Here is a 24,866-nt window from a genome sequence, read left to right as displayed (position 1 = left end):
GTCGTAATCTTTCGCACTCTCTTTTTTTGTCTTTCGCTCTCTCACGCAGTCGTCTTATTGTTGTCATGGTCTTTTGCACCTGTTTAACTGTTTTTCGGTATATTCTCTTTCTTCTTTTCAACATTTGGCATGTTCTAACTGGTTTTGTGCCTTGAGATTCCCCTTGGATGGACTTGAGCGGGTTGTTTAAATCTATAACCAGAGCGGACCACAGGCACAGAAGCCGCAGCACCGACAAATAAACAGAAATAGGACTAGAATAATGACACTGAGTTCTTATTGTTATTATCAGTTTAGCCTTTGTTGCTACTTTACATGCAGATCTGTTTTGGTTTGTAAATTGTAAAAAAAAGGTCTCCTATATACACAGGCATAAGTATGATAATTTTGTTAATATTTAAAATAAGGATTTTGAAATAAATTCGAATATATATACATATATTTAAGTCTTTGAATAAAATAATTTTATAAATAAATATTTAAAAATAAACAACATAAAATTGGCCGTGGATGGTTTCAACCCTTTGGGAATTATAAATCACAGTACTTGCACGGAAATTGAAAAAAACCAAAACCGTATAAGTTTTCAAATGCATTCTAGGTGATTAAAAGCCACTGATTGTATTGAAATCACTACTATATAAAACTAAATAAGAAACTACATACGAATTCCGGATATTTCTTTGGCTAACTCAAGATATCCTAGAATCTCTCCTGACGAAAACTAACATTGCAGCACTGACCACATGGTGAGAGTAGCGTCTTTAACAGTGTGTAAACATTTTTGGGGCTGCTCTTATCACACCAATGTCAGCGATTAAAAAAAAATTGATAGTTTTTATTTTTAATCTGGAATTGCCAATTCACATAAGCTTATATATCAATAGTCATTTTAAAGTCAACAAAATAAGGATTAACAATAATTAGCGCAGCGTCAATTCTAGTCACATTCACAGTCAACTTTTGATTACAAAAGTCAATGCATTTATATTTGTTAACTTACAAATTTTTGTTAGGTTAATAATAATAAATAAATAAATAAAATATATAATCAATTAGTTGCCATCCGCGATATGAAAAGAAATTTTGCGAATACAAAAGAGAAGAACGAACTCGCAGTTAATTTTATTTTCATTGTCAACGCGCCAAAGGTAACGAAAATTGTTGACACGCACCATTCACACCATTTTATTACATACAATGTCCCTGTGCAGTCGTTGCTGTCAAAATTGACTACTTTGTCAACAATTGTAAGTCCAGCGGTAAGTTCATTTATCATTGAAAGCAAAAACAAAACGCTGAAATCAACAACCGAATTCGTCGTCTTTGTCTTTCTTACTCTTTGCACCACTAAGTTCGCTTTCCCTCTCTCTCTCTCTCTCTCTCTCTCTCTCTCTCTCTCTCTCTCTCTCTCTTCTCGTTCTCTCTTACTTTTTAATATGTGCTAGCTCTTCTTCTATTCTACTCTCAGTTTGCCCCACATAATTTTTGTTTGTTAGTTTTTCTGCTTCTTGTATGCAGTCTCTGTTGCCGTAACCGTCTCTGTATCAGCTAATGCCGCTGACGCTGTCGAGCTGCCTCTGCTTCATTTGTTCTATTTTGTATGCACACATTTGTATGTATGGATGCATATACAGTGTGTGAATACAGTGGTCATTCACAAATAACTTCCCGAATACGAATTAGGAACAACCATAAAATGTACATATAAAAATTGTTTACAAAAAAATATATATATAATCTTATAATTGGCTATAAGTTGCGACTTTTAATCAGATTTCATTATTTCGAATGACCACTGTGTATACAAACTAGAGATGGGCTCGGGTCAGGCTTTATTTTGTATTTGCCAAGTTTGCAAAACAGATAATTTTGATTCATAACTTTTAAAACTAGAGCAATGATTATAATTAACACTAATCCTATTTTAACGAAATAAATTCTGGCATCAGAGTAATGTCGAAAGTGACCGACTGGGAGGTACTCTGTATCCATCTTTTGAATATATTCCCATCTCTAACACAAACATAATTCTATTTTTATACTTTGTGCATATAAATACAATCACACACACATTTATCTTTGTTTTGTGGGTGTGTGTGTATTTTTGGCCAGCCATGTTTAAAAACAAAAAACAAAAAATCGTTGGCCAAAACCGGCCGGAAAACGGCCATACATTTCCAATTAGAGTAAAAGCCGCCCGACGCCACCGACGTTTCAATTACGTGAGCGCAGCTAAATGTTTTGCTCCGTGTTGTGTGCCAGCAACTGCGACGTCGACGTCGACTGCAGTACGAAAAAGGCAATGGCAAATCACAAAAATTGTGTATAATTGAGTGACAAACGATAAGAACTCTTTTTTTTGTTGTTACTGTTTTATTTTTGTTGCTTATCGGGTGACTTTCTTTTTTCTGCTTGCCATTATTGCTGTTGCTTTGATTTTTTGTTGTCGTAGTAGTAGTTGTTGAGTCTATTTTGGCCACATTTTGTGTTCTACTATGCTGTGTGTGCTCTTTTTTGTTTTGTTTGTTTTCACTTCGGTAAGCAGCGCAAACACAAATACAAACAAAAAGACGCTCTCTTTGTCGCTATCTCTGTCTAATTAACACGTTCGCATTACAATTTATTTTCATTAATAATGCGACGTGGAACAAGTGCTTGGCCCACGTCTGCCCCACTGTCTGCCCGTCTGCACACGAACACACACACATACATACTTGCGCGTGTGTGTGGATCTAATGAACGTTTGTATTGGTGATCTAAATAAGAGCGCAACACAAACACACACGCATTGCAGCGCAGAAACAGTAACGGCATTTTAGTTTGTCACTTTACCTTAGTTAAATGGGCAGTATGCTGATCACAAATATTATAAGTAAAACTAAATTCCTATGCAGGGCAAAATAGGTTGTATTGTTATCGCTCAATATGAGAAATTGAGAATGTTTTGATTCCACAGGTGATTATAATTTTGATATAATTAAAAAATTATACAATTTATGCTTTGAACACTGAATCATGAGTTTTTTTTAAAAACTTCAACATATACACATTTTACAAGTCTTATCAAATAATTTTTAAAATAACTACGTACTATATGGGAATACATTGTGTTTAAGTATTAAACAGCTCGCGAGTTGCAATTGGCGATGTAGTTGTGTATGCGGGACAATGAGTAAGAGAGCCAAAACAAAGAGAGAGAGAGAGCGAGAGAACGCGAGAGAGAAACGAAGAATGAGAACGGTCGATGATGATTGTTGTCGACGGCAGTGTTTTGTTATTTGCGGGCGGGTGGCAGCGGCAGCGGCAGCGTCGTCAGTCGCCATGTGATGATGCGATTGTATTTGTGTGATTGACTTTTTCGTTGCTCTGCGTGTGACACATGCACACATAACACATACACATGCACACAAGCACAACGCTCATGGTGTACACACATTTATTCTCCAGTGTGTCTTGACTGTATGTACATTTTATATATGTACTATATGCACATACAAGTATATGTAAAATACACATATCGTATTGGACACTCAAGTTATGGCGAAACTCGAGCATGTCAAAGGTATTTCGGCAATCGAAGACAAGTCGCTCAAAATTCGCAATTAGCAATTATTTATACTATTTCGATGTGTGTAAGTAGCCCAGCATCTAATTTTATTAAATCAAACCTATTTTTTGCAAACGTCTTGCTGCAATGTGCAAAACATACATATTTACACTTGAACTAACTGTAAGTGAGCCACGCTTCTTCTTGATTTTTGCCAAAAACAAAAACCATGTGTTTGCCACGCGCTTGGATCTTGCTCATTTACACTCTCGCGCTCTCTCACGCACGCATGCACACACACTCACAAGAGCGCCGAAAGAATACGCTCTCATGTGTGTGTATTGAGTCAAGATCACATAAACAACTTTTTGCAATGTAGAGTTGTACATTTTTACGAGTTACACATGTATATAAAAAATAAAATGCTTGGAATGAGACTAGCTACCAATACTGTAGTTGTCAGAGCGCGTAAATGTGTTGACAAGTCGCAACAACAGCGCCACCGACAGCAACAATAACAAACAGAAAGTCTGACGGCGAGAGCGGCAAAACACACACACACACATACACACACAGAAGCAGAAGAAATGCCGACTGTTTAGGTAATTCTCTCTATTGCACAGTGGGCGATAGTGATTGATTTAGTGACAATTTTGAACAATGCTGCTGACATATATTTAACAAATTTCATTTAAAGAGTGTGGGTAACATTGTTAACTTTGAAACATTCGAAAACTGTACAACTATCGTTAAAACTTTTACTTGTTGCTGGCTGAGACAATATTAATCTGTAGCTTTGTCAGAATAAGGAAAATCTATTTAAATGAAACCACAAACATTTGTCCCAATGTGGTATAGTTTCGTGCTTATGCCTTGTACCCTGTTGACAAATAATTGAAACGGGTATTATGGAATGTGAAAATGTGTGTAACCCGCGAAAGAGAATCATTTCCAGCCGCAGCAATTAAAGTCGTACGGGCCCAGATAATCATTTCTTTATATACTATATAACTATATATAATACTACTTTGCTGCAAAGTTGATAAAATAATAACAACTCATGTCAAAAAATTTGTGTGTACAGGGTATCTGTGCACAGTCTCGCTCGTGTACGCTATTTGTTCTTTGGTTTGTCGTTTCGTTGTCGGCTCTGTGAGCGTTCTCTCAATATTATTCATTTTGCATTGTGCCTTTCAGCGCAGCGGACGTGCGGTGTCTACAGACTGCACAGCATAAAAAAAAGTAAATGAAGTAATAGTAATAATAAACACCACTTAGCTTCTCAATATCAACACAGCTAATTCTGATGACTTTGATTTGAAATAATGCGCAAACATAAAACTTAAATAAATTTTGCGCAGTTTTTTTTTTTGATTTTTTTTGTCATTGTTGTTTTTGGGCTTAGCATATTTGATTGTGGCGCGTTCATGTGCTGTGTTAATTAATTAGTCGATACATCAAAGAAGAAGAAGAATAACAACTAAAACAGAAAATTGCGTTAAAAAAAACAACAACAAAGAAGGTTTGCAAGTGCCGCCCATAATAGAAAAAGAGAAGGAGGAGCAGAGCAGCAGAGGAGAGGAGACTAGAGTAGAGCGCAGTGCGTGCTGACAGCGTCGACATTTCGCGAGAGAGCCGGGAGCCGAGAGCCAGCCGGACAGCGAAACTGGCACTGACGAAATAACAACAAAACGTGAGTGCAAAATATAAAACATCACAAAAATAAACGTAAATAAATTTAATTTCATGGGAAAGTATGTGTGTGTGGTGCGCGTAAATTTACAAATACAAAATTTTGGTCACACCAACAACGACAACAACAACAAGAAAATACGAAAAATAAAGAAAAGATAAAACACGCTGCTGCACACGAATGCGAGCAGCGACCCCCGCGTCTGTTTTGTGGTTTGTTGGTGTTGTTATTTTGACGCCCCCCGCTGCAGTGGCCCGCAGCAAGCGGCCGGCGACGGTGGCAGCAACAATTGAAATTGAAATGCAACTGCAACAGCGTTTAGTGCTGAGTTGAGTGGTTAGTGGGGTAGTGGTTGCGTTAAGGGATGGGGCTAGCGGTGTCCGCAAATATTGTCGCCCGCATTTGTGCTTTCTGCTACACTGCTGTCCATCAGTGTTGTGGCAACCTCAGCGTTTTGTAATCTGTGCAACTTATTTGTTGCTGCGCATACCATACGAGTAAAGAATCGAGTACATCTTATATTTTTCTTTCTTTTTTTGTTAGGTAAATATGTATATATAAATGTGACGGAGAAGGCCACAATAAATAATTTGTTGTGTCGTGAGTAAATACATACATACCTGAATACCTATGTATATAAATATATGTATATGTATGTGTACATAAATTATGTGTGACGTCACGTGCTTACTCATTTCAAATTTGAAGAACAAAATTGTAGACAGATTTTGTTTTTTTTTGTTTGTCATTTGTAAAAAAAAAGACTGCAAATTGAATAGGAATTAAATATATAAAATGTAAATATTCAATTGATTTCCATCCATCCATCCAGTTCTAAGTGAACGGAACACACAATCTACAGTGGCGTCCCAAACGTCTTCGGTTTCAATGTGTTGTTGTTGAACAGGGAGAGAGACAGTGGGCCGCTCTCTTGCTCTTCCTCTCTCGTGCTGTCTCTCTCTGTCAATAACGCCTGCTGCGTCAGCAAGAAAATAGAAACAGAGCAACGGCAACAACGTTTCGACGTCAGCGTCGTCGTTGGCGTCCCATGACGACGCCGTTGTTGTTGTATTTATTGTTATTGTTCGTGCTTAGCGAAATTGTTTGTATGTTGTTATTATTATTATTGTTGTTGTTTTCGCGATCAGCCTTTCATGGATTTGTATTGTTATTTCGATTTGCTCTTCACTGTGCCCTGTTTGTATGCGAGAGAGTATTGAGAGTCGCAATTGTATTGTTTGTGTCGGAATTTGAATTTCTGATAAAGCGTCGCATCGCATCGCATCGCATCGTGTCGTGTCGCGTCGTGTCGCGTCGTGTCGTGTTGCGTCGTCAGTCAAAGCGACCTCGTCGTTGTCTGGTTATTGCTTGCTTTGCTTGCCTGATCAACGCAAAGCACACCAAGAACAACAAAAACAAAACTTTGTGCAATTAGTAGCGACGTAAACAGCAACAACAACAATCGAGTGAGAGATGGAGAGGGGTTGGGGAAGTGCGATTATGCAACTTGAAGGGGTCTCTTAAGCTCTTTGTGCGTGCTGTCAATTTCGGACTTAAAAATCAATTGGAAATTCTTCAACGCGCCCCCATTAAAAACTAATTGAATATGATGTATATATGTATGTATATGTATATATATATATATATATATATGTATGTGTACATATCATCACTTTTGACTTACATACAAAAAAAAAGCAAAGAACGAGAAGGACAAGGAGAAGGATGGATGGTGGGGACGAAAAGCGCCATACGCATGCATAGATAGGCGACAATTCTTGTTGCCCACCCACTAGGTACATAACCAACTCACGGCTATTTGGGCGCTCTCCGCTCTCTCCTCTCCGCTCTCTCTCTCTCTGCTCTCTGTCTTCATTTTGTTTGTTGACGCTTTGACTTTGCACCTCGCACGCTATGCGTGGCTGTGCTTCTATGCTTTTTTTGAGAACCTTGGTTAAGGAGGGAAGAAGCAAAAGGCAGCAGTCGACGCTGCCGCCGCATGTGGCCGCTGTTTGTTGATTACATAAAAAATGAAAATAATTGTGTATGTTGGGATGTATGTATTTAGCTCACTGGCTATATATGTATGTATGTATGTGTATGTGTACAACAACAAAAAAGAGTGACAAGAAACAACTTTGTGTTATTAGCGCGATAAGATATACATACATATGTATGCATGTGTGTGTGAATGTGTGTGTGAATGTGTGTGTGTGTGTGTGTGCACGCAGCAGACGAAATTGCGAGCGAACATTTACCTAATCGAGCTCAGAAACGAGCATTTAGCGAACATAAAACAAAGTCAAAATAATGAACAATTTGTTTATTAAATACATTTTGTTATTTCATTTCATTTTATGTATAATCATAATAATAAATAAATAAATAAACAAACTTAGTATTAAATAATTGCATTGCATTTCTCATTGGCAACACACAAAGCAAGAGATATTGCAACAGGCTCTTTCAACAATCACAATTGCGTTTTTGGTGCAGGCGACAGGAATGTCGGGAACGAAAAAAAAAGAAAAGGGAAAGATAAGAAGTGGAAAGTGTTAAATTGCAACAATTAGCAGGCTAACACAATTTAATATGCATTTGAATACCAAGTAAATATTCAATAATTTAATCAGTTCAAATATTGAAAATACACAAATAATGCTTAATGGATGTAAATATTAATGTTAATTCTTCACAAAATGTTACGCATAACTCGTCACGTGGATGTGAAGTCTACAAATGTATTGTGCATACATCTGTATCTGTATATGAGTATATGAATGTATGTATGTATGTATGTATGCACATCTACATCATCATCTGCCCCCAAATTAGTTGAAGCTCGACAACGAATCTACGCTCGTATGGATTTATTTAATTTGGACGAGTTCTCTGCGGAACACAGGCCTGTTCTGTGCATAACTGGTGCGATTTGGATGATATATTCATGCATATTATTATACTAATAGCTTTATTTGTGTTTGCACTCACGATGTGTACATTTGTATGTATTTATCTCTGTGTAGTTTATAAGTAGTTCAGTTTGTAGTTGTCCCTGCATTGAATAATTGCCGACATTCCGAATGTGCTAATTAGTTGAAAACGTTTATCACACTCTTTTTTTTTTCTGCCTCTTCTTCTTGCTCTGGTATGTTGTGTGCCAATTGGTTTGAGTTAGTTTTAGTCGACCGAAGGGCAAAGACAAACAAAGGGATTGTATGCAATCAAAGGTTGTCGATAAAAAAAAATAAATAAATATACATATGTATTTTCGGTAAAAAGAAAATGCTTTAGAAGCCAGCAAGTTGTTGTGGAATTTTCCAATTTTTCATTTCATTTCATAAAATTCATCTCACAAAATGACAATTGGAATTGTTTTTAACATATTGGATGAATAATTGTAAGAAAAGTATTTTAAATCTATTTTATAATAGTAATATTTTTGTCATATGTCAATCGACAATGTTGTCGGGTGTGCAATTAAGCCATCTTACAGTTAAACGCAATTTGTAGTAAAACAGGTTCGCTTGGTGGGGGAGATGAAGTTAACCTGCTGCTCTGTTTCTTTCTCTTTTCACCGGCGACGCTTTCGCTCTCTCTCTCTCTCTCTCTCTCTCTCTCTCTCTCTCTCTCTCTCTCTCTCTCTCTCTCTCGCTCTCTCTCGTTCGCTCTCAGTTTTACTTTGTTCTTCTTCGTCAGTTATCAGCAAAATTAGAGGTTGTTTGGAGCTTGTTGTTGTTGTTGTTGGTGGTGGTGCAAAACGCAGCAAATGCCTTTTGGCTATATTTAGTAATATTAATTGTGGTTGACCCAAATTGTTTTTGCTGTTGTTGCCGTTGCTATTGTTGTTGTTGTTCTAATGCTGGCAATGTGCTTAGCCAAAAAGCATACACACAATTTATATATATATATATGTATATATATATGTATATATATATATATATATATATATATATATATATATATATATATATATATATGTGTGTTTAGAGGCACGCACATGGCAAGCGGTTATTTTGAAAACGACGAAATCAATTGAAATTGAAATTGCCCAAGAACTGTCACTCAACTCGAGTGAGTCGCGTAAAAGGTGTGTGGCTGGTTGAGTAGAGGGCGGTGGGGCAGCGGCAGGGGCTGGGGGAGAGGAAAGCGCAGCGTTGCACTCTCTCTAGCGCCTGGCAACAGAGCAACAGCAGCAGCAGCAAACGTAGGCCAAAAACAATTCGCTCTCTCTCTTTCCAACTCTCGCTCTCTCTCTCTCTCTCTCACCTAATGCTAAAACAGCACAAACTACAACAACAACAAACAGCTACAACTACAACAACAACAAACAGCTACAACTACAACAACAATGTTGTGTGTTTATTTTTAGTTGACGATTTTGTTTGATGCGCTTTTTTTAGTTATCGATGCTGCTGAGGCTGCTGCTGCTGAGGCTGCAGTTGCTGCCCCCTTTTACGTAGTACCCAAAAAAGCCGGCAAAACTTGGTTTGCTCTCGTCGCACTCTCTGCCTCACACACACACACATACACTCTCTCTCTCTCTCTCTCTCTCTTTCGCTCGCTTTCGTTTGCGTCGCGTTGTTTTTGTGCGTAACCAAAATAAATGTTTAATTTATTTTTAAACAAAAGAAACTAAAGAAGAAGCAGCGCTAGCCAAAGACAATGATGTTTTTCAATTTTTCTTTTCCGCTTGCTTAGATTTGCTAAATACAACAACAACAGCGGCAACAACAACAAGCACAATAAATGCCTGCGCTGCATTTGGCTGAGCTTTTCTGCTCTCGCTTGTGTTGATTACTGTCTGTGTAAGCTTTTTATTATTATTTTTATTTTTGTTTTTGCTCAGCCGTTCGCTTTTGGGCTTCTTGTATTTCCTGCTGCGGGCCGCTGTCGCCGTCGCTGCCTTGCTGCCTTGCTGCGTTGGCAGCGCACGTGTTGACGCTTTGTCGCATTTAGCACATTTTTTTTAATTTCTTTAAATTAACTTAATTATTATTGGGTAATCAAGTTTTGCACTTCATTATGCAAATGCCAAATAGCAGCTTGAAGGAATAAGCAACAAAGTGCGTGTGTGTATACATATCTGGCTATCGTTTTTCTTTTATATATATATATATATATATATGTTATATGTATATATATATATAAGTGTACATATCCTAATGCTACAGGTATTTATTAAGTGTTGAATTGTTATTACTAGTCATTCAATTAGTCAATAGAAATGATGCTTTTGCTATTTAAACAGAATTAATTTTCTTTAGTTAGTTTTGCTTATAACTTTTGGTTTAGGTTTGTTTTGTTGCATAACATGCAAAACAACAATTAACATTCATATTCGATTTGCAATGCTTGGCGGCTTATCGTCATCAAAGTGCTCGATATTAACATGTTTCTTCCTCTTCTTCTGCTTGTTTATCTTCTTCTTCCTCCTCTTCTTGTTGCTGTTGATAATCGAATAGTGATCGTAAATGAGACAGCAACAATCGCGTCTCGCCCCCGTCGCTCTTTCTCGCTCACTCTTTCAATTGAGTCACGCTTGTGTTGAGGGCCTTACCCAAACAGCTGTTTGTTGTGACTGACTGCTGACTGCCGTTGCTATTTGTTGTTGTTGTTGTTTTTGTTATTGCTGTTATCCTTTTGAGCAAAGCACAAATCGCGTGTAAATCGCGTCCATAAGGTCGACGTTGACGCCGACGGCGATGCTGATGCCGACGCCGACGCTAACGTCATTTGTTTTGTTGTTGCTGCTGTTACTCAGCTTTCAATAAATGGCAATGTCATGCGCCAGCGCTCCCACTCGCAAGCACACACACACACAGATATACTTTTTTTTTTGCCTTTGCTCTCTCCTACGCTGGTGGCGCTCTTTATCTCTCTTTGACTGTCAAATCAAGCTTTCTTGTTGTTGTTTACGACGCGCTTTTGACTTTGTATGTTGCATGCCGGCTCTCTCACACATCGCCAACTACGTGTCTTTGTTACGTCGGCTCGTGAGTGTCTGTGTATGTGTATTGGTGTATGTGTGTTTCTCGTTTCGGCATTTCATTTGCTGGTGCTGCTGCTGCCGCCGCCGTTTCGCTTCATTCGCTTGTCTGCTCGCGTGCTTTACAGTTCAGTTCGAATTGTGAAAAGCTTCAATAGAAACAAAAACTAAAGTTTATTTTATAAAAGTCAAACAGAAATTGAATAATATTTTTCTGTGTGTGCCAAATGAATGTTTGGAAGAAGACGTCGTGAGTTTTTCTAGTGAAAAGGTATGTGTTGATCATCCACAACAACAACAATAACAATAAAAAGTTGTATATATACATATAATTATATATATATATATATATAGATATATATGTATATATATATAAATATATAATAAGTGTTGTGTGATCGTGTCTGTGTGTAGTCGAAGGAGCGTGATCTTAAACAGGAGGAAGAGAGAGCCAACAATCCGCGAGAGCGTTCAAAGTGGGAGTCGTCGTCGTGGTAGGCACGAAGTACACCAATAAGAAAACAACAACAACAACAAAAAAACAAAAAATATGCAATGTGTTGCTCTTTTCGGTGTTTTTTTCAGTGTCGTTTTCTTTAAACGTAAACGTCTCAATCTGTGGCTCGATTTCATAATATGAATGCTGAAAAAATAAGAAATTCGCAAAATCGCCTCTAATGTATAAAAATACATACAAAATAAGTAAAAACCACGTTGAAAAGTCAGCAGAGCATCTGTGTGTCTGTGTGAGTGTGTGTCAAAATGAGAGCGAGAGAGAGAGAGAGCGAGCAGTGCTTACCGCATTGTGCGTGTGTGAGGAGAGTGAAAGCTTCACCGAAAGAGAGAACGAGGCAGAGGCAGACAGGAGATAGAGGGTGGGGAAGGGGGGATTTAATTGTAATAGTTTTTATATGAAATGAATTATTTATTATTTAAAACAATAAATAAAAATCTCATAAATTATTGAATTAAATTAGTTGTTCTCATTTGTCGATTCCATCAACAATTAGAACGAAAGTGTGGAAGGAAAAACAATATGCAACGCAACAATGAAAACAATAACATGGCGACACACACACACACACACACACTCGCACACATAAAAACGTGAGCACAACAACAACAACAAAGCGGCCTTGTCGCATTTGTTTTATGCTCTCTCCCTCCCTCTCTCTCTTTCGAATTAGTTTAAAGTTGTTTTTTCACTTTTTTTATTGTTTTTTTTTTTTGGTTTGTGAATTATTTGTTCATTATTTTCTTGTTTTTATTTTTCTTGGTATTGCGCATTTTTATAATATTCGCCATTAGTTGTCTTATCAGTTGTGCTGTAAAGTGTGGCATGTGTGTTCGTATGTGTGTGTGTGTGTGTGTGTTTGTTTCCCCCATTTTCTTTGACTGTGGCTGTCTTCTTACGAGGCGTATACGTAATGCAAAAACGTGTGACCCAACTTGAAGGCATCACAAAACACTATATATATATATATATATATATGAATATATATGTGTATATATGTATGTATATGTATATATATATATAGGTATAGGTATATACACACACACACAGAGACACCCGCACAGCAAATTGTATGCATGGGGTTACGTATACGCCGCGTGGTCGCCGTTCAGCTTTTCGTTGTTGATGTTGTTGCCGTCGCTTCGCTGCTGCTGCTACTGCTGCTTCTTCTTCTTGCTGAGGCTCGAGAAAATTCTGAAATATGTATGTGTATGTGTGTGCGTGTGTGTGTACATACTTATGTATATGCATAAAAGAATAGCGTTCAGCAACTAAATAAAAAACTAGCTGCTACACACATAAGCAAAAAACACATACATTATATAAACTGAAAAATTCGAAGAAAACCAACAACAAAAAAAAAAAAGAAGAAAAATAAACAAATGAAAGTAGATTCGAGGATTTTGATATATTTAAATAAGCTCTTTTGTTGCATAGATTTGAAATGCAAAATTGCATTTGACATGTGTGCGATGACAAACGAAATCTATTCATTTTATATTCGATTGTTTTCCGCAAACCAAACGCAATCGTAATAAAATCAACTTTAAGAATTTTTGTTTATATTTCAACAACGCACACAAACACAACAATGGCAAAAAGAGAGCGCCAGAGAGTCAGATAGAGGGAGAGAGCGAGAGAGAGAGCATATGTCATTGGACGCCGTCGCCATTAAAAAGCTCTCAAAAAATGCTTGGCCAGCTGTTGTTTGTTGTTGTTGTTGCGCTGCCGGAAATATGCAAAGCTCGCTCTCTCGCTTCGCCTCGGGTCTGTCTGTCCCGTTGTCGTTACGTGAATTGTTTTGTTATTTGTTATTATTTATGTGGAGAGCGATTGAAATGGAGATAGGTAAACAAGGCATATTAGCAAACTGATGATGATGATTCTTTCTCGCTCGCTCACACGCTGTACTTTTCATGAAAATGAGTTTGTTACAAACTGTTCGCTCATTTCCCACACTTATTATTATAATTTTTTTTTGTCTATTTTACAAATATATATATATATATATGTGTGTGTGTATTTATTAGTTTATATTTAAAGAGGAAGCAGCTCATTTAACACATATCCCTAAATACTACATACATTCACCACAGCAACAAGAAATAGATTGTGGTTGTTAATTTTAACGTGATTGACACGCAGTTCATTTTGTTGTTGTTGTTGCTATTGCTTCTGTGTGACATTTGTGTGTGTGTTGTGCTCGTGTATGATTCATCTATACAACTACAAAGCATTGCGCGCGTTTTATTCGCGTTTTTAACAGCAGCAGCAGCAGCAATGACAGCAGCAGGTACAGTTGGCCCAACTGTCTTTTAAAGTTTTGCTTTGCTTCTCTTTTTTTTTTTCTTTATTCCCTTGTTTTTTGTTAACAACAACAATAAAAACAACGGCAAGAGTTAGAACTGCACGCCCCCCTCCTGCTGAGGGCTGGCAATTTAACGGTGACATTAACAATAACAATAACAATAACAGCAATGCCAACAATAACAACAACAAACACGTCAACATTAGCTGCATAGAGAACGGCATGGAAAGCGTCGTCGTCGCCGTCGCCGTCGTCAACTCCTCTGCTCGCCATTCAAAAGTTTCATAGGTCACACAGAGAGAGAGAGAGAGAGAGAGAGAGAGAGAGGCGCAACGCCAGCAGCAGCAGCGTTTGACGTTTCTAGAACGAAAAACTGACAGCTGACGGAGCGGGGCATGCACAGCGTCTGCTGCTAATCTCGGGTCGGAGACGAAGACGAAGACGAGACACAAAAGCTTAATAATAACAACAAAACGACGGCTTAAATAAACGCGCGCGCTCCGCTTTCCGCTTTCGGCTTCTCATACTGAAACTGCGCCATTTGCTGCTTGTGCTGTGCTCCAAAAACAAAAGAAAAAACAAACAAAAACCAACGCAAAGGAAAAGCAGATAAACAACAAAGAGAGAGAGAGAGACTAACACAAAGGCCGAGCGAGTTGATAGCAAGAACGGACGGCAGAGACAGAGACTGAGAGAGATTCAGAGCGGCTGCAGCCACAAACGGCATTTCTTTTTTGTTTATTGTTTTTGTTTTTGGCACACGTCACAACGGCGGCTCAAATTGTGTGCATACGTCTGTGTGTGTTGAGTGTGAGAGAGAGAGTAAGAACAAATTTGCAATGTTTTATATAAAAATGTGTGTGTGTATTTAGTATTGTGTGCGTCTATTTTAGCAAATTAATTATGGCAAAGGTAAAAAAAAGACATATTGAAAAATGGGCGACAGCGTAATCAAACCACGTTTTCGTTTGTCGCTCTGCTCTCCGAGACGCTACTGTGTGTGCAAATTATCGTTGTTGTATTTTGTTTATAAAAAGTTGCCAAGACGACGACGCAAACTTTCAAAATTGCGTCGCAAGCTTTTTTAACGTATCGCGTTTGGTTTGTGTTGCGGCTGACCAATAACAACAACAAGAACAGCTGTCAAGAGGTACATACATACATACATATGTACATACACACATACATATGCATGTACATATGTGTGCTGTTATTTCTGTATGCGACTGTAAAATAATTTTGTGTGGCGCTTCGTTTAAACTGTTGTTGTTGTTGTTATTAAGCTTTTGATTTTGCGCTTTGCTGTTCTCTTCGTTTCGTTTGTTGTGACTCGTTTAAGTTGTTTTTGTTTTTTCTTTACGCTTTTCGCTTTTGTTGTGGCGCGCTCGTTTTGCACTTGCCGTGTTAATGTCGTTGTTTTTGTTTCTGTCAAAGTAATTTTGTTGGTAGCCAATAAAAATCAATAAATAATAATACATTTACAGTGGTATACCTCATCATACCTTTTAGACCATGTTTTTTTTTTTAGAGATGAGCGCGTGCCGTGTTTTTTTGTTTATGTATTCTTTTCATTTCTCCCTTATTATTGGAGCTTAATTTATCTTTGACATATTTCTGCTTCAAGATCGAAATATATATAAATATATATATTATTTTCGGATACAAAAAAAAATGAATATTCGTTTCTAGCGTGTGCATTTTGGCAAAGTGTTTTTGCTTCATGTCTCCATCTCTGCCCGCAAATATTTACTCAAATGTTGACAACTGGTGGTGGTGTCTTGAGTGCACTCAAGCAATTCATAAATTTTGTATGTTCAAGTGTTTGAGAAAATGTTTTCATCTCAAAAAGATTTTTAGTCTGATTGTTTTAAAATTCAAAATTGCGAAAGTTCGAGTATCCAAACGACCAAGGTTCTTTAATAATTCATAAAATTTGCACATATATGCAGACATATTTACACATATGTAAATACATATGTAGAAACATGTACATACTCTGTGCATTTCCACTTTCTCGCCTCTTTTTCATTGCCGTTCTTCACCTGCTCTTAAAGAACAAACGAAATTACTGTTTAAGCGACAGAAAACTAGCAACTAGAATGCAAATGCTGATAAGATAATCCCAACAATAAACACACACACACACAAACGTTGAATGGCAATGCGACAGAGTGAGATAGATAGATGGAAAAAGGGAGCGCGAATATAGGTGGAAAGCATGGAGCGGCAAACTCACACATGTACAAACTTAGACTGACGCTCGCAATAAACTAGCCCAAAAAATATGAAAAGCAGCAGCAGCAGGTGAACGCAAGTTGCGCTGCTGGTGTCGCAGCCACTCATCGATCCATAGAGAACAGCAAACAGCAAAAACTACACGCGTAAATTAAAGGCAATAAAAATTCTGTTTTGAAAAAAGATTGCAAAAAGAAAAAAAAAAAAAAACAAGTAAAGAAAACCAAACAAAACACAAACATAGAATATGGCTGCGTCGGGCGTTGATTGCGTAAAGCGTTTAGCATTTTACTTAGAAATACGCACACACATATATATATACACACACACACTATGTGTGTGTATATCTATGCTTGTGTGAGTATGTATGTGCATATGTGACCACCGTTTGGTGGCCATGGGGAGCTTGAAGCATTTGCTTTGCTATTATCCACAGCGGTACAGTGAGTGCCCGCATTAAGGTATGCAATACAAAAAAGAGAAAGAAAAAAAAAACAACACTGAAATTGAAGGACAACAACGATAAACACAAACACGAATTTTTTGAACATGTGCTGTTTTTTATTGGCCGATTTTATAAGCAATTGCTGATAAATAAAACCCACAAGCAACAATAACAACAACAACAAGAGCACGATATCAAGTAACGATGCACGAGTATGCCGACTACGATACTACTGTGTCTATATACCCTCTAACATATGCATATATATGTAAATGCACAGAGGAGGTGGTATGCCACATGATTAACGTTTTTGCTGCATTCCAAGCCAAAAATTACGACGTAAATCAAAAAGCGACTTGAAGCGAATTTTGAGTCTCTCAAACGATTCATGAATTCGATTTGGTTGTTCTCAGTTTGTAATTCAGTTGAATACAATTTTAATAGATAACTCGCCATTTGACATGCTATCGTATACATGCCACATGCCACAGAAAAACATATTTTGAATAAAAAATAAATAAACAGCAATTCAATAAGTTATAAATATTAAACTATTTATGATATGATATATTATTAAACTCTTTCTCTATCTTTTTCTCTCTCTCTCTCTCTCTCTCTCTCTCTTCCTCTCTCTTTCTTCTCTTTTTCTTCTCTTTTTACGCATCTATCTATCTATATCTTGTCATTTTGCAGCATGTCAACAGATAATCCCACACAGCTGCTAACACAACACGATTTGAGCCAATTTCGAGGCCAACTTCAAACGGCTGTAGCCGCAACAACAGCAGTGGTGGCAGCAGCAGCAGCTGCCACGCACGGTTATCGCAGCGTGGCAGGCCCAACGGCAGCAACTACAGCACCGTCAATGAACGGACACGTTCACGGACACGGACACAGTAACGCTAACGGTAACGGTCACGGCGGGCACATGAGCTCCGGCTCAAAATATGTTTTCGTGCATCGCGACAGCTTTGCAACATATCAAAACGGTGCACCACCATTGGCAGTCTGCACTGCTGCTGCTGCAAATGGTAGTGGTGGTGTTGGTGGTGCAGTCACAGGTACAACCGGTGGCAGCATTGTGTTGCTTGCCACCGAGCCGCTCGAACTGAGCTCAACCGATGCTTTGGGCACAACTGCAACAGCAGCAACACTGGCGTCTTCTGTCTCCGACGATGGTGAGCTGCGTCCGCTGTCCTGGCTAAATGACAGCAATCTGATCAAAGGCATTGTGACAACAACCACAACAACAACAACAGCAGCAGCAGCAGTAGCAGCAGCAGCGGCAGCAGCAACAACAGCTCAAGTCAAACGCGGTGGTGCATTGGCGCTGAAATCGACGCCAATCACAACAACAGCAGCGACGACAACCACCAGCACAGTGGGCAACAATATTTGTTTAGTTGGCGATTTAATCGAAGAGCTGCCATCGCATTGCGATGCCAATGAGCAATCAAACGATCATCAGCAGCAGCACCAGCACCAGCAGCAGCAGCTGCAGCAGCTGCAACCATCAACCACAGCACCACCCGCCTTATATAGCACCACTACGGTGCACAAGGGACCTAGCGGTACCACCACCGTTGTCGAGTATAAAGCAGCCAGCAAAGTGAATGCCGCCGCCGCAGCAGCAGCAGCGGCGTCTGCTGCCGGCGCCTATTTGCCGCGTGGCAATAGTTTTATGGCCGCAACAACAGCAGCAGCAGCAGCAAGCGTCAAGCAACAACAACAGCAACAGATATTTGTCAGCAGCAATGGGACGAGTGCAACAGTTGCCACTGCCTACAAATCAACTGGCAACACAACAACGCATCATCCGCACAAGAAATATTTGCGTGAGAAGATGAATGTTCATGTTGATCAAAACAACACCAGCACCATAAGCAACAACAACAACAACAACAACAACAGCAACAATTGCAACCACAACAACAACAGCAACAGCAATAGTCATGTGGTGGCATCAACAGTAACTGTGGTCAGCTCACCCGCCACCTCAAACAACTCGACGCTTAGCTCGTGCTCAGCGTCGGGCTCATCGACGGCAGCCGTCAACGGTGGCAGCAGTCCGGTGCCCAAAACCAGCAGCTTCAAGGCGGTCTTCGATGCCGTTAACTACACAACGCCGCCCAATAGCAGCAGCAGCAGCATCATCACCGCCACCGCCGCTGGCACCACCAGCGAACAGCTTACGTCACCCTCAACGGTGGTCGGCGCCACAACGCTGCAGTCAGGCTACAGTTTCGTTAGCCATGTGAGCAGCTTGCAACAGCCGCATGTCATGTAAGTTTCGCAGCTCGTTGCAAACATTCCATTAAACACATTCATTCATTCATTCACATCTGCCCCGTAAACGTTTCTATAATGCCAAAATGTCAACTGCAAGGTTAAGCTTCAAAGAGCTGCACAAGAGTTTCCACTCCAATCCCATCCCATTCCATTCAATCCAATCCATCCTTAAGCTCTTTCTCTCTCTCTGTCTATCTCTCTCTCTCACTCTCTGTGTCTTTGCATCATCGCTCTCTGTGCAGCGTGTTGCACAGATTAAGCGATATCAATTCAGAGCTCAACAAGATCTGAGCCTGAGTTCAACTCTAAGTCAAGATTAGCTTTGTCATTGGGACTTTATCTAAACACATTTGAGGGGTTTTTGAGTAGCTTATTCAAAGACTGTTTCTTATAGCTAGACATGCCTGTATTGGCTAATGATAGACTAAGAAGTCACCTAACTAAACTAGGTTTCGTGAAAGAGAGGAGGAATCCTCGATGCACATCCTAGCAGAATGTGTTGCCTTAACTAGAAGAAGAAGACGATGCAGCATCTTAGGGATGCATGTGATGAATTTCAGAGACATAGAAGACCGCAACCCAGCAAAGATTCTCGCATTCGTGCGTCAACTGGGGCTGATGGAAGAGCTATATGCTCAGCAGGGGAGGCATACTAGATCGAGTAGGTCACGGTGCGACCCCCCCTCCCCTTATAATAATAATAATAATAATAATTGGCTAATGAACTTTGTTTGTCTGTGTTTTAGCTCACAACAACAGCCCGCCAATATTGCCTCACCGGAGACGCCGCCGGGTGGTGCAGCACAATTGTTGCCGCCCGGCGCCTACTACAGTGCGCTTGTGTCTCGTTCTGGTGCCTTGCAGCTGTCGGTGTCGCCACCGCCACCGTCCACAACGCCGACGACGGCGACGGCGGCGGCGGCACACAATGGATCTGGTTCCGGTTCCGGTTGCGGCTCAGTTTCGGGTTCGGCATCCGCCACTGGCAACCACAATCAGCGTAGTCCCAACAGCTACGCCAGCTATGACAATGAGGATTCGCTCAAAGAGTTCGACTTGGTGCTGGGCAGCGCGACGCGGATAAACACCAGCACGCCCCAGTATCATCCAATGACCAAAAACAACAGCAACAGCAACAGCAACAACCATATTAATAACAGCAGCAGCAGCAGCAGCAATAACAACAACAACAACAACATTTCAGCTACCAGCGGCAGCTACGGCAGCACATCTAATGGCAACAACAACAACAGCAGCAATAATAACAGCAGCAACAACAACAACAACAACAACAACAACAACAACATAATCAATAGCAATAACACGCCTCAAAAGCAAAAGCATCCCAACAATGTGCCATACGATCCGTTCGTGCATACCAATAACAAGCCGCCATATAGTTTTAGGTAAGCTTATACAGATGCCATATATATATATATATGTATATATATATCAATATATAACATTATATATTTGTTTTACAGTTCCTTAATATTCATGGCCATTGAGGACTCGAATGAGAAGGCGCTGCCAGTGAAGGAGATTTATGCATGGATCGTGCAACATTTTCCGTACTTTAAGACGGCACCGAATGGCTGGAAGAATAGCGTGCGGCACAATCTGTCGCTGAACAAGAGCTTTGTGAAGGTGGAGAAGGCGCCGAACATGGGCAAGGGTTCGCTGTGGCGCGTTGAGCCGCAACAGCGTCAAAATCTCATGCAGGCACTCAATCGATCGCCCTACTTTCCCAACTCGGCCGTCGACAAGATTAGCCCCATGCTCAAGAGTCCCAATGGCACTACTAATGGCAACGGCGGCAACGGCAGCGGCATCGTTAGCAGCTATGACAACCTCGATGGCGCCGCCGTTGTACCGCCGCCAACGACGCCAGTTACGCCCGCCAAAGCCAACGGCTCACTGGCGCTGGCCAATGGTCCAAATGGTGGCATCATCAGCAGCAATCCCGCCACGCCAACAACAGCCGGCAATGCTGCTGGCGGCAGCCGTGCTCGCTTCGATCCCACACTGTTCCCCAATCTGTCCAAGGCATTTCGCAATATTGAGGAGCCGCCGCTGCACTTTGATGTTCTAAACGAGGAGCTGCCTGGCGACTATGTGACTAACAACAACAACAACAACCACAACAATAATAATATTAATAATAATAATAATAACAACAACAACAACAACAACAATTGCAAGTACAGCTATGTCATTTCGAATGCAACTGGCAGTGCTGGAGCTGGACCCGAACCTGCTGGAGCTGGAGCTGTTCCGGCAGCTGCCACTGTTCCCGTCTGTGCCTTCAATTTTGAGCGTTTGGCACGCGACTGCGGCGCTGATAGCATCGACGATGTTCACGCAGCGGCGGCGATGCTTTTCCTTAAACACGGATCAAAAGCCTTCGGTGAATCATATCAAAATGGGTGAGTGGAAAATGGAAAATGCAGTGAGAAAAATGCAATAGAAAACTAGAAATATTTAATAAGGCACAAGTCCAACTGAAAGTTGATCCCAAGAGCAAATTTAGAACACAACAAAATTCTTTAAGTATCGAACAAAGACAGCTGCCGAATGGCTTGTAAATGATCTCCAGATACAGTGAATACTGCTGCAAATGCCTCTTGATTCAGTATCCAATCAGTTATTGTGGAAGATTTTATTACGATCACGACTGGTGCCATAACTTTATATATCTTCTCGATAAGATTCCTCCTTGGTTAAGTCATTGATCCAATTGGAAGATTCAACAAGTAGATTTATACATCATTTCTATAGATATGCAAATGATTCTGCATTTGAAGACTTCTTGAAACGCATATTAAATTTCAAGCTAGTTCCAGTATTGGTTTCAGCGTTTGCAGATCTTAAAAAAAGATCTGATTTGGCAGCGCAATTGAATTGGCTAAAATTGAACATGAGCAAATTGGCTTAAAACTTGAATGTTCTTTTTTGTTTTTGTTGTTTGCTTATCGCAGTCGCTTTAATACAGTAATCATTTGTCATTATTGATTATGAAATTCTCAGAAATTGTTGTGGCATACGCCAACCAATACATGTCCATATATATATATATATATATATATATATATATATAGAGAGAGATAAATATATAACGAACGTTAACGAATTGCTTAACTTTTTGTTCATACACAATTAGTGCACCGGTGATAACCAGTTCGCCTAGTGAGGATCACACCTACTCGGCGGGCGGCAATAGCAATGCGGACAGTGGCGCCTCAACGCCGCTGACCAATGGCAATGGGCAAAACGCCCAGCAGCAACAGCCCAGCGTTGGCCATGGCGCCGACAGCAATTGTGCCAGCTCCGATGCGGCCTACGACAGCAGCGAGGAGAAGTGAGTTAATATAACTATCAACTATCAAAGTGTTTGCTAATTCATCTCGATTGCAGTCATAACATCACGCCCGAAGAGCTGGCCGATCAGCAGCGGCATCGTGATGGTGTCGACGCCCTGCTCTCGCTCTCGCGCTCCTCAATTGTTGAGTGCGGCTCGTCGACGGCAACGACGCACTATCACAGCAATGGCAGCAGCGGCAGCAGCCATGGCTCACCGCACAAGCGCGCCTCCAGTCGCAGCGTTGAGGAGGAGAAATGGCAGCAGATGGATGTCCACTATCAGCCGCATCAGCAGCATCAGCATTACCAGCATCAGCAGGTCACCGGTGTCTATACAAATGGCACCGGCAGCAAAATAGCACTACTTAGTAGTGCCGCTGCCAATGTGGCCGCCGCCGGTGCGCTAATCCAGCACCAGCAGCATCAGCAGAGACCGCTCTACGAGGAGGCATACAGCGCAACTGTGGCACCAACTGTGACGGGCAGCAGTGCTGCAAACAGTTTATATATGCAAAGTTTGAGCTGTATGCCAGCTGGCGGCGGCGGTGGCGGTGGCGGCAACGGCGGCGTCGCAACTGTCAGCAGCGGGCAGCCAATGCTGTCGCTGAGCGCTGCCATGGCCAATGCTGTGGCGACCAAGAGCAAAGTGAAGCCATTGCGGGGACTGCGCACCAAGATCAAGCGGAAGGCCGCCTGGTTGCGGTGAATGTGGCGCAAGGCTAGCGGCAGGCCGTTGACTCTCTCTCGCCTGTCTAACTGGCACACATAAACACACATACACACACACACACACACACACACACATACACACATACACATTCAGATATGTGTATATGTTGTAGCTTTCGCTCCCTCAGCTACCATCCCGCTCGCAGCACTTGTTGTCTCTTTCTAAAGCGAATTCTATTCAACTTGGAGCATTTAGTCAAATATTTTTGTTTTTGCCTATTTTGCAATATTTTTATTATTATTTTTTATTTTCTTTTTATGTTTTTGTTATCGAGCGGTGTTTTTCTTGATTACGATTATATATATATACATATATATATAATATATGTATGTATATTATTATTATTTTTTAACTATTTTTGATAGTTTAATTTTAGCTGTTAATTTTTCATTGGACTTGATTTAGTGGCAAACACGTTGCCTTTTTAATTGTTGGCCATTATATATTTTTTTAATAGTTGCAATTTTCTTTGTTAGCTTTTAATTTATAATATGTGCACATATGTATAACAAAACATTTTTAATCATTTTTAACTCACTTGAAACACGAGAGAAAAAAGTAAAACAGAAAACAAAAAACAAAAAACAACAAAAAAACAGAAACTGAAACACAAAAATGTCTAACGGTGCTAGATGGGCACGATCAATAATTGTAATTGTTTGTACAAGATTAATGACGTAAGAAACGTGAGAGACAAGAAGGGTAACAACTTTTCCAGGGTAGCACAAGTATATCAAATCAGAAAATCAGAAAATGGCAAGTGGAAAAGCAAATAACTATGTATATCAAAACAACAAGTAACAAATTGTGCTAAGTAATTAAAAAAAACCAAAACAAACACAACAAAAAAATGGTAAAAACAGAAAAGAACAAAACGAAAAACACAACTTGTTCAATGAATCAAATTAGAATGCCCCAATTTGAAAGGGTATCCAAATCAAATCAGCTGAAAAGTGTTTAAGAAAAGTAACATTTGCTTTAACAAAATACTTTGTACTTGGCTTATTGTTTCCCACGAGCAGAAAGGTGAAACACACACACACACATATTTATACATATACACACACATTTATATAAACAACAACAAAAACAACAAGAACATTTAGCGCCTTATTATTGAGTCCTTAGCAAAGAATACAAAAAAAAAGAAAGTAGAATGCAGCAGCTGCTGTTAAAAAATGAATTGTTTAAATCGCTACATGTTATATACTACTTACTATATATATTATTATTATTACTATTATATTTGTAATTATCATATGTTATATATTATTAACTTAAGTGCTAACAAAAATCAACCAAAAAAAAAAAGAAAAGAGAAAAAAACAAAACTAAAATTAAAACAAAAACAAAAACAAAACAAACACGGGCCAATCAAGCGTAGCATAGCAATCCGAATATCCTAACTAAAACAACAAGAAACAACAAACAAACAACAACAAGAACACAACATGCAACACTCAAGTAAATGTTAAATCAAAGATACGTTTAGTACCCTAAGCTAACACAAGAAACACAAGAAACAAAACAAATAACAACAAACTATAAATTACAATTAGGTTTTAGGCATTAAAATATTGTAGTTAAAAATTGATGCGAACCTTGTTAAGAATTTGTTTCGTTTCCACCTCCTCCTCGTCCACCTCCTCCTCCTCCTCCTCCCCCTCATCGTGCTGCTGCTTACAAGCACAAACACTACAAACTTTTGGTTTGGTTTAGTTTTTATTTTAACAAATTTTTATTTTCGATTTTT

General features: G+C 39.6%; 1 protein-coding gene across 1 annotated transcript; it reads left to right on the top strand.

The window, feature by feature from the left end:
* Positions 1 to 4,906: 4,906 nt before the first annotated feature.
* On the top strand, positions 4,907 to 23,323 carry LOC6564927 (myosin-G heavy chain). Its single transcript, XM_032738008.2, has 7 exons — positions 4,907 to 5,243; positions 17,428 to 19,017; positions 19,770 to 20,195; positions 20,343 to 20,429; positions 20,508 to 21,449; positions 22,184 to 22,381; positions 22,438 to 23,323. The coding sequence occupies exons 2-7, from the start codon at positions 17,429 to 17,431 to the stop codon at positions 23,087 to 23,089; spliced, it is 3,894 nt and encodes a 1,297-aa protein (XP_032593899.1). The 5' UTR covers positions 4,907 to 5,243; position 17,428; the 3' UTR covers positions 23,090 to 23,323.
* The last annotated feature ends 1,543 nt before the right edge of the window (positions 23,324 to 24,866 follow it).

This window comes from Drosophila grimshawi, unplaced genomic scaffold (assembly GCF_018153295.1).
Source record: "Drosophila grimshawi isolate 15287-2541.00 unplaced genomic scaffold, ASM1815329v1 contig_848, whole genome shotgun sequence".
Lineage (NCBI taxonomy): Eukaryota > Metazoa > Arthropoda > Insecta > Diptera > Drosophilidae > Drosophila > Drosophila grimshawi.
Note: the sequence above shows the minus strand (reverse complement) of the source record. Positions and strands in the feature narration are given on the sequence as shown.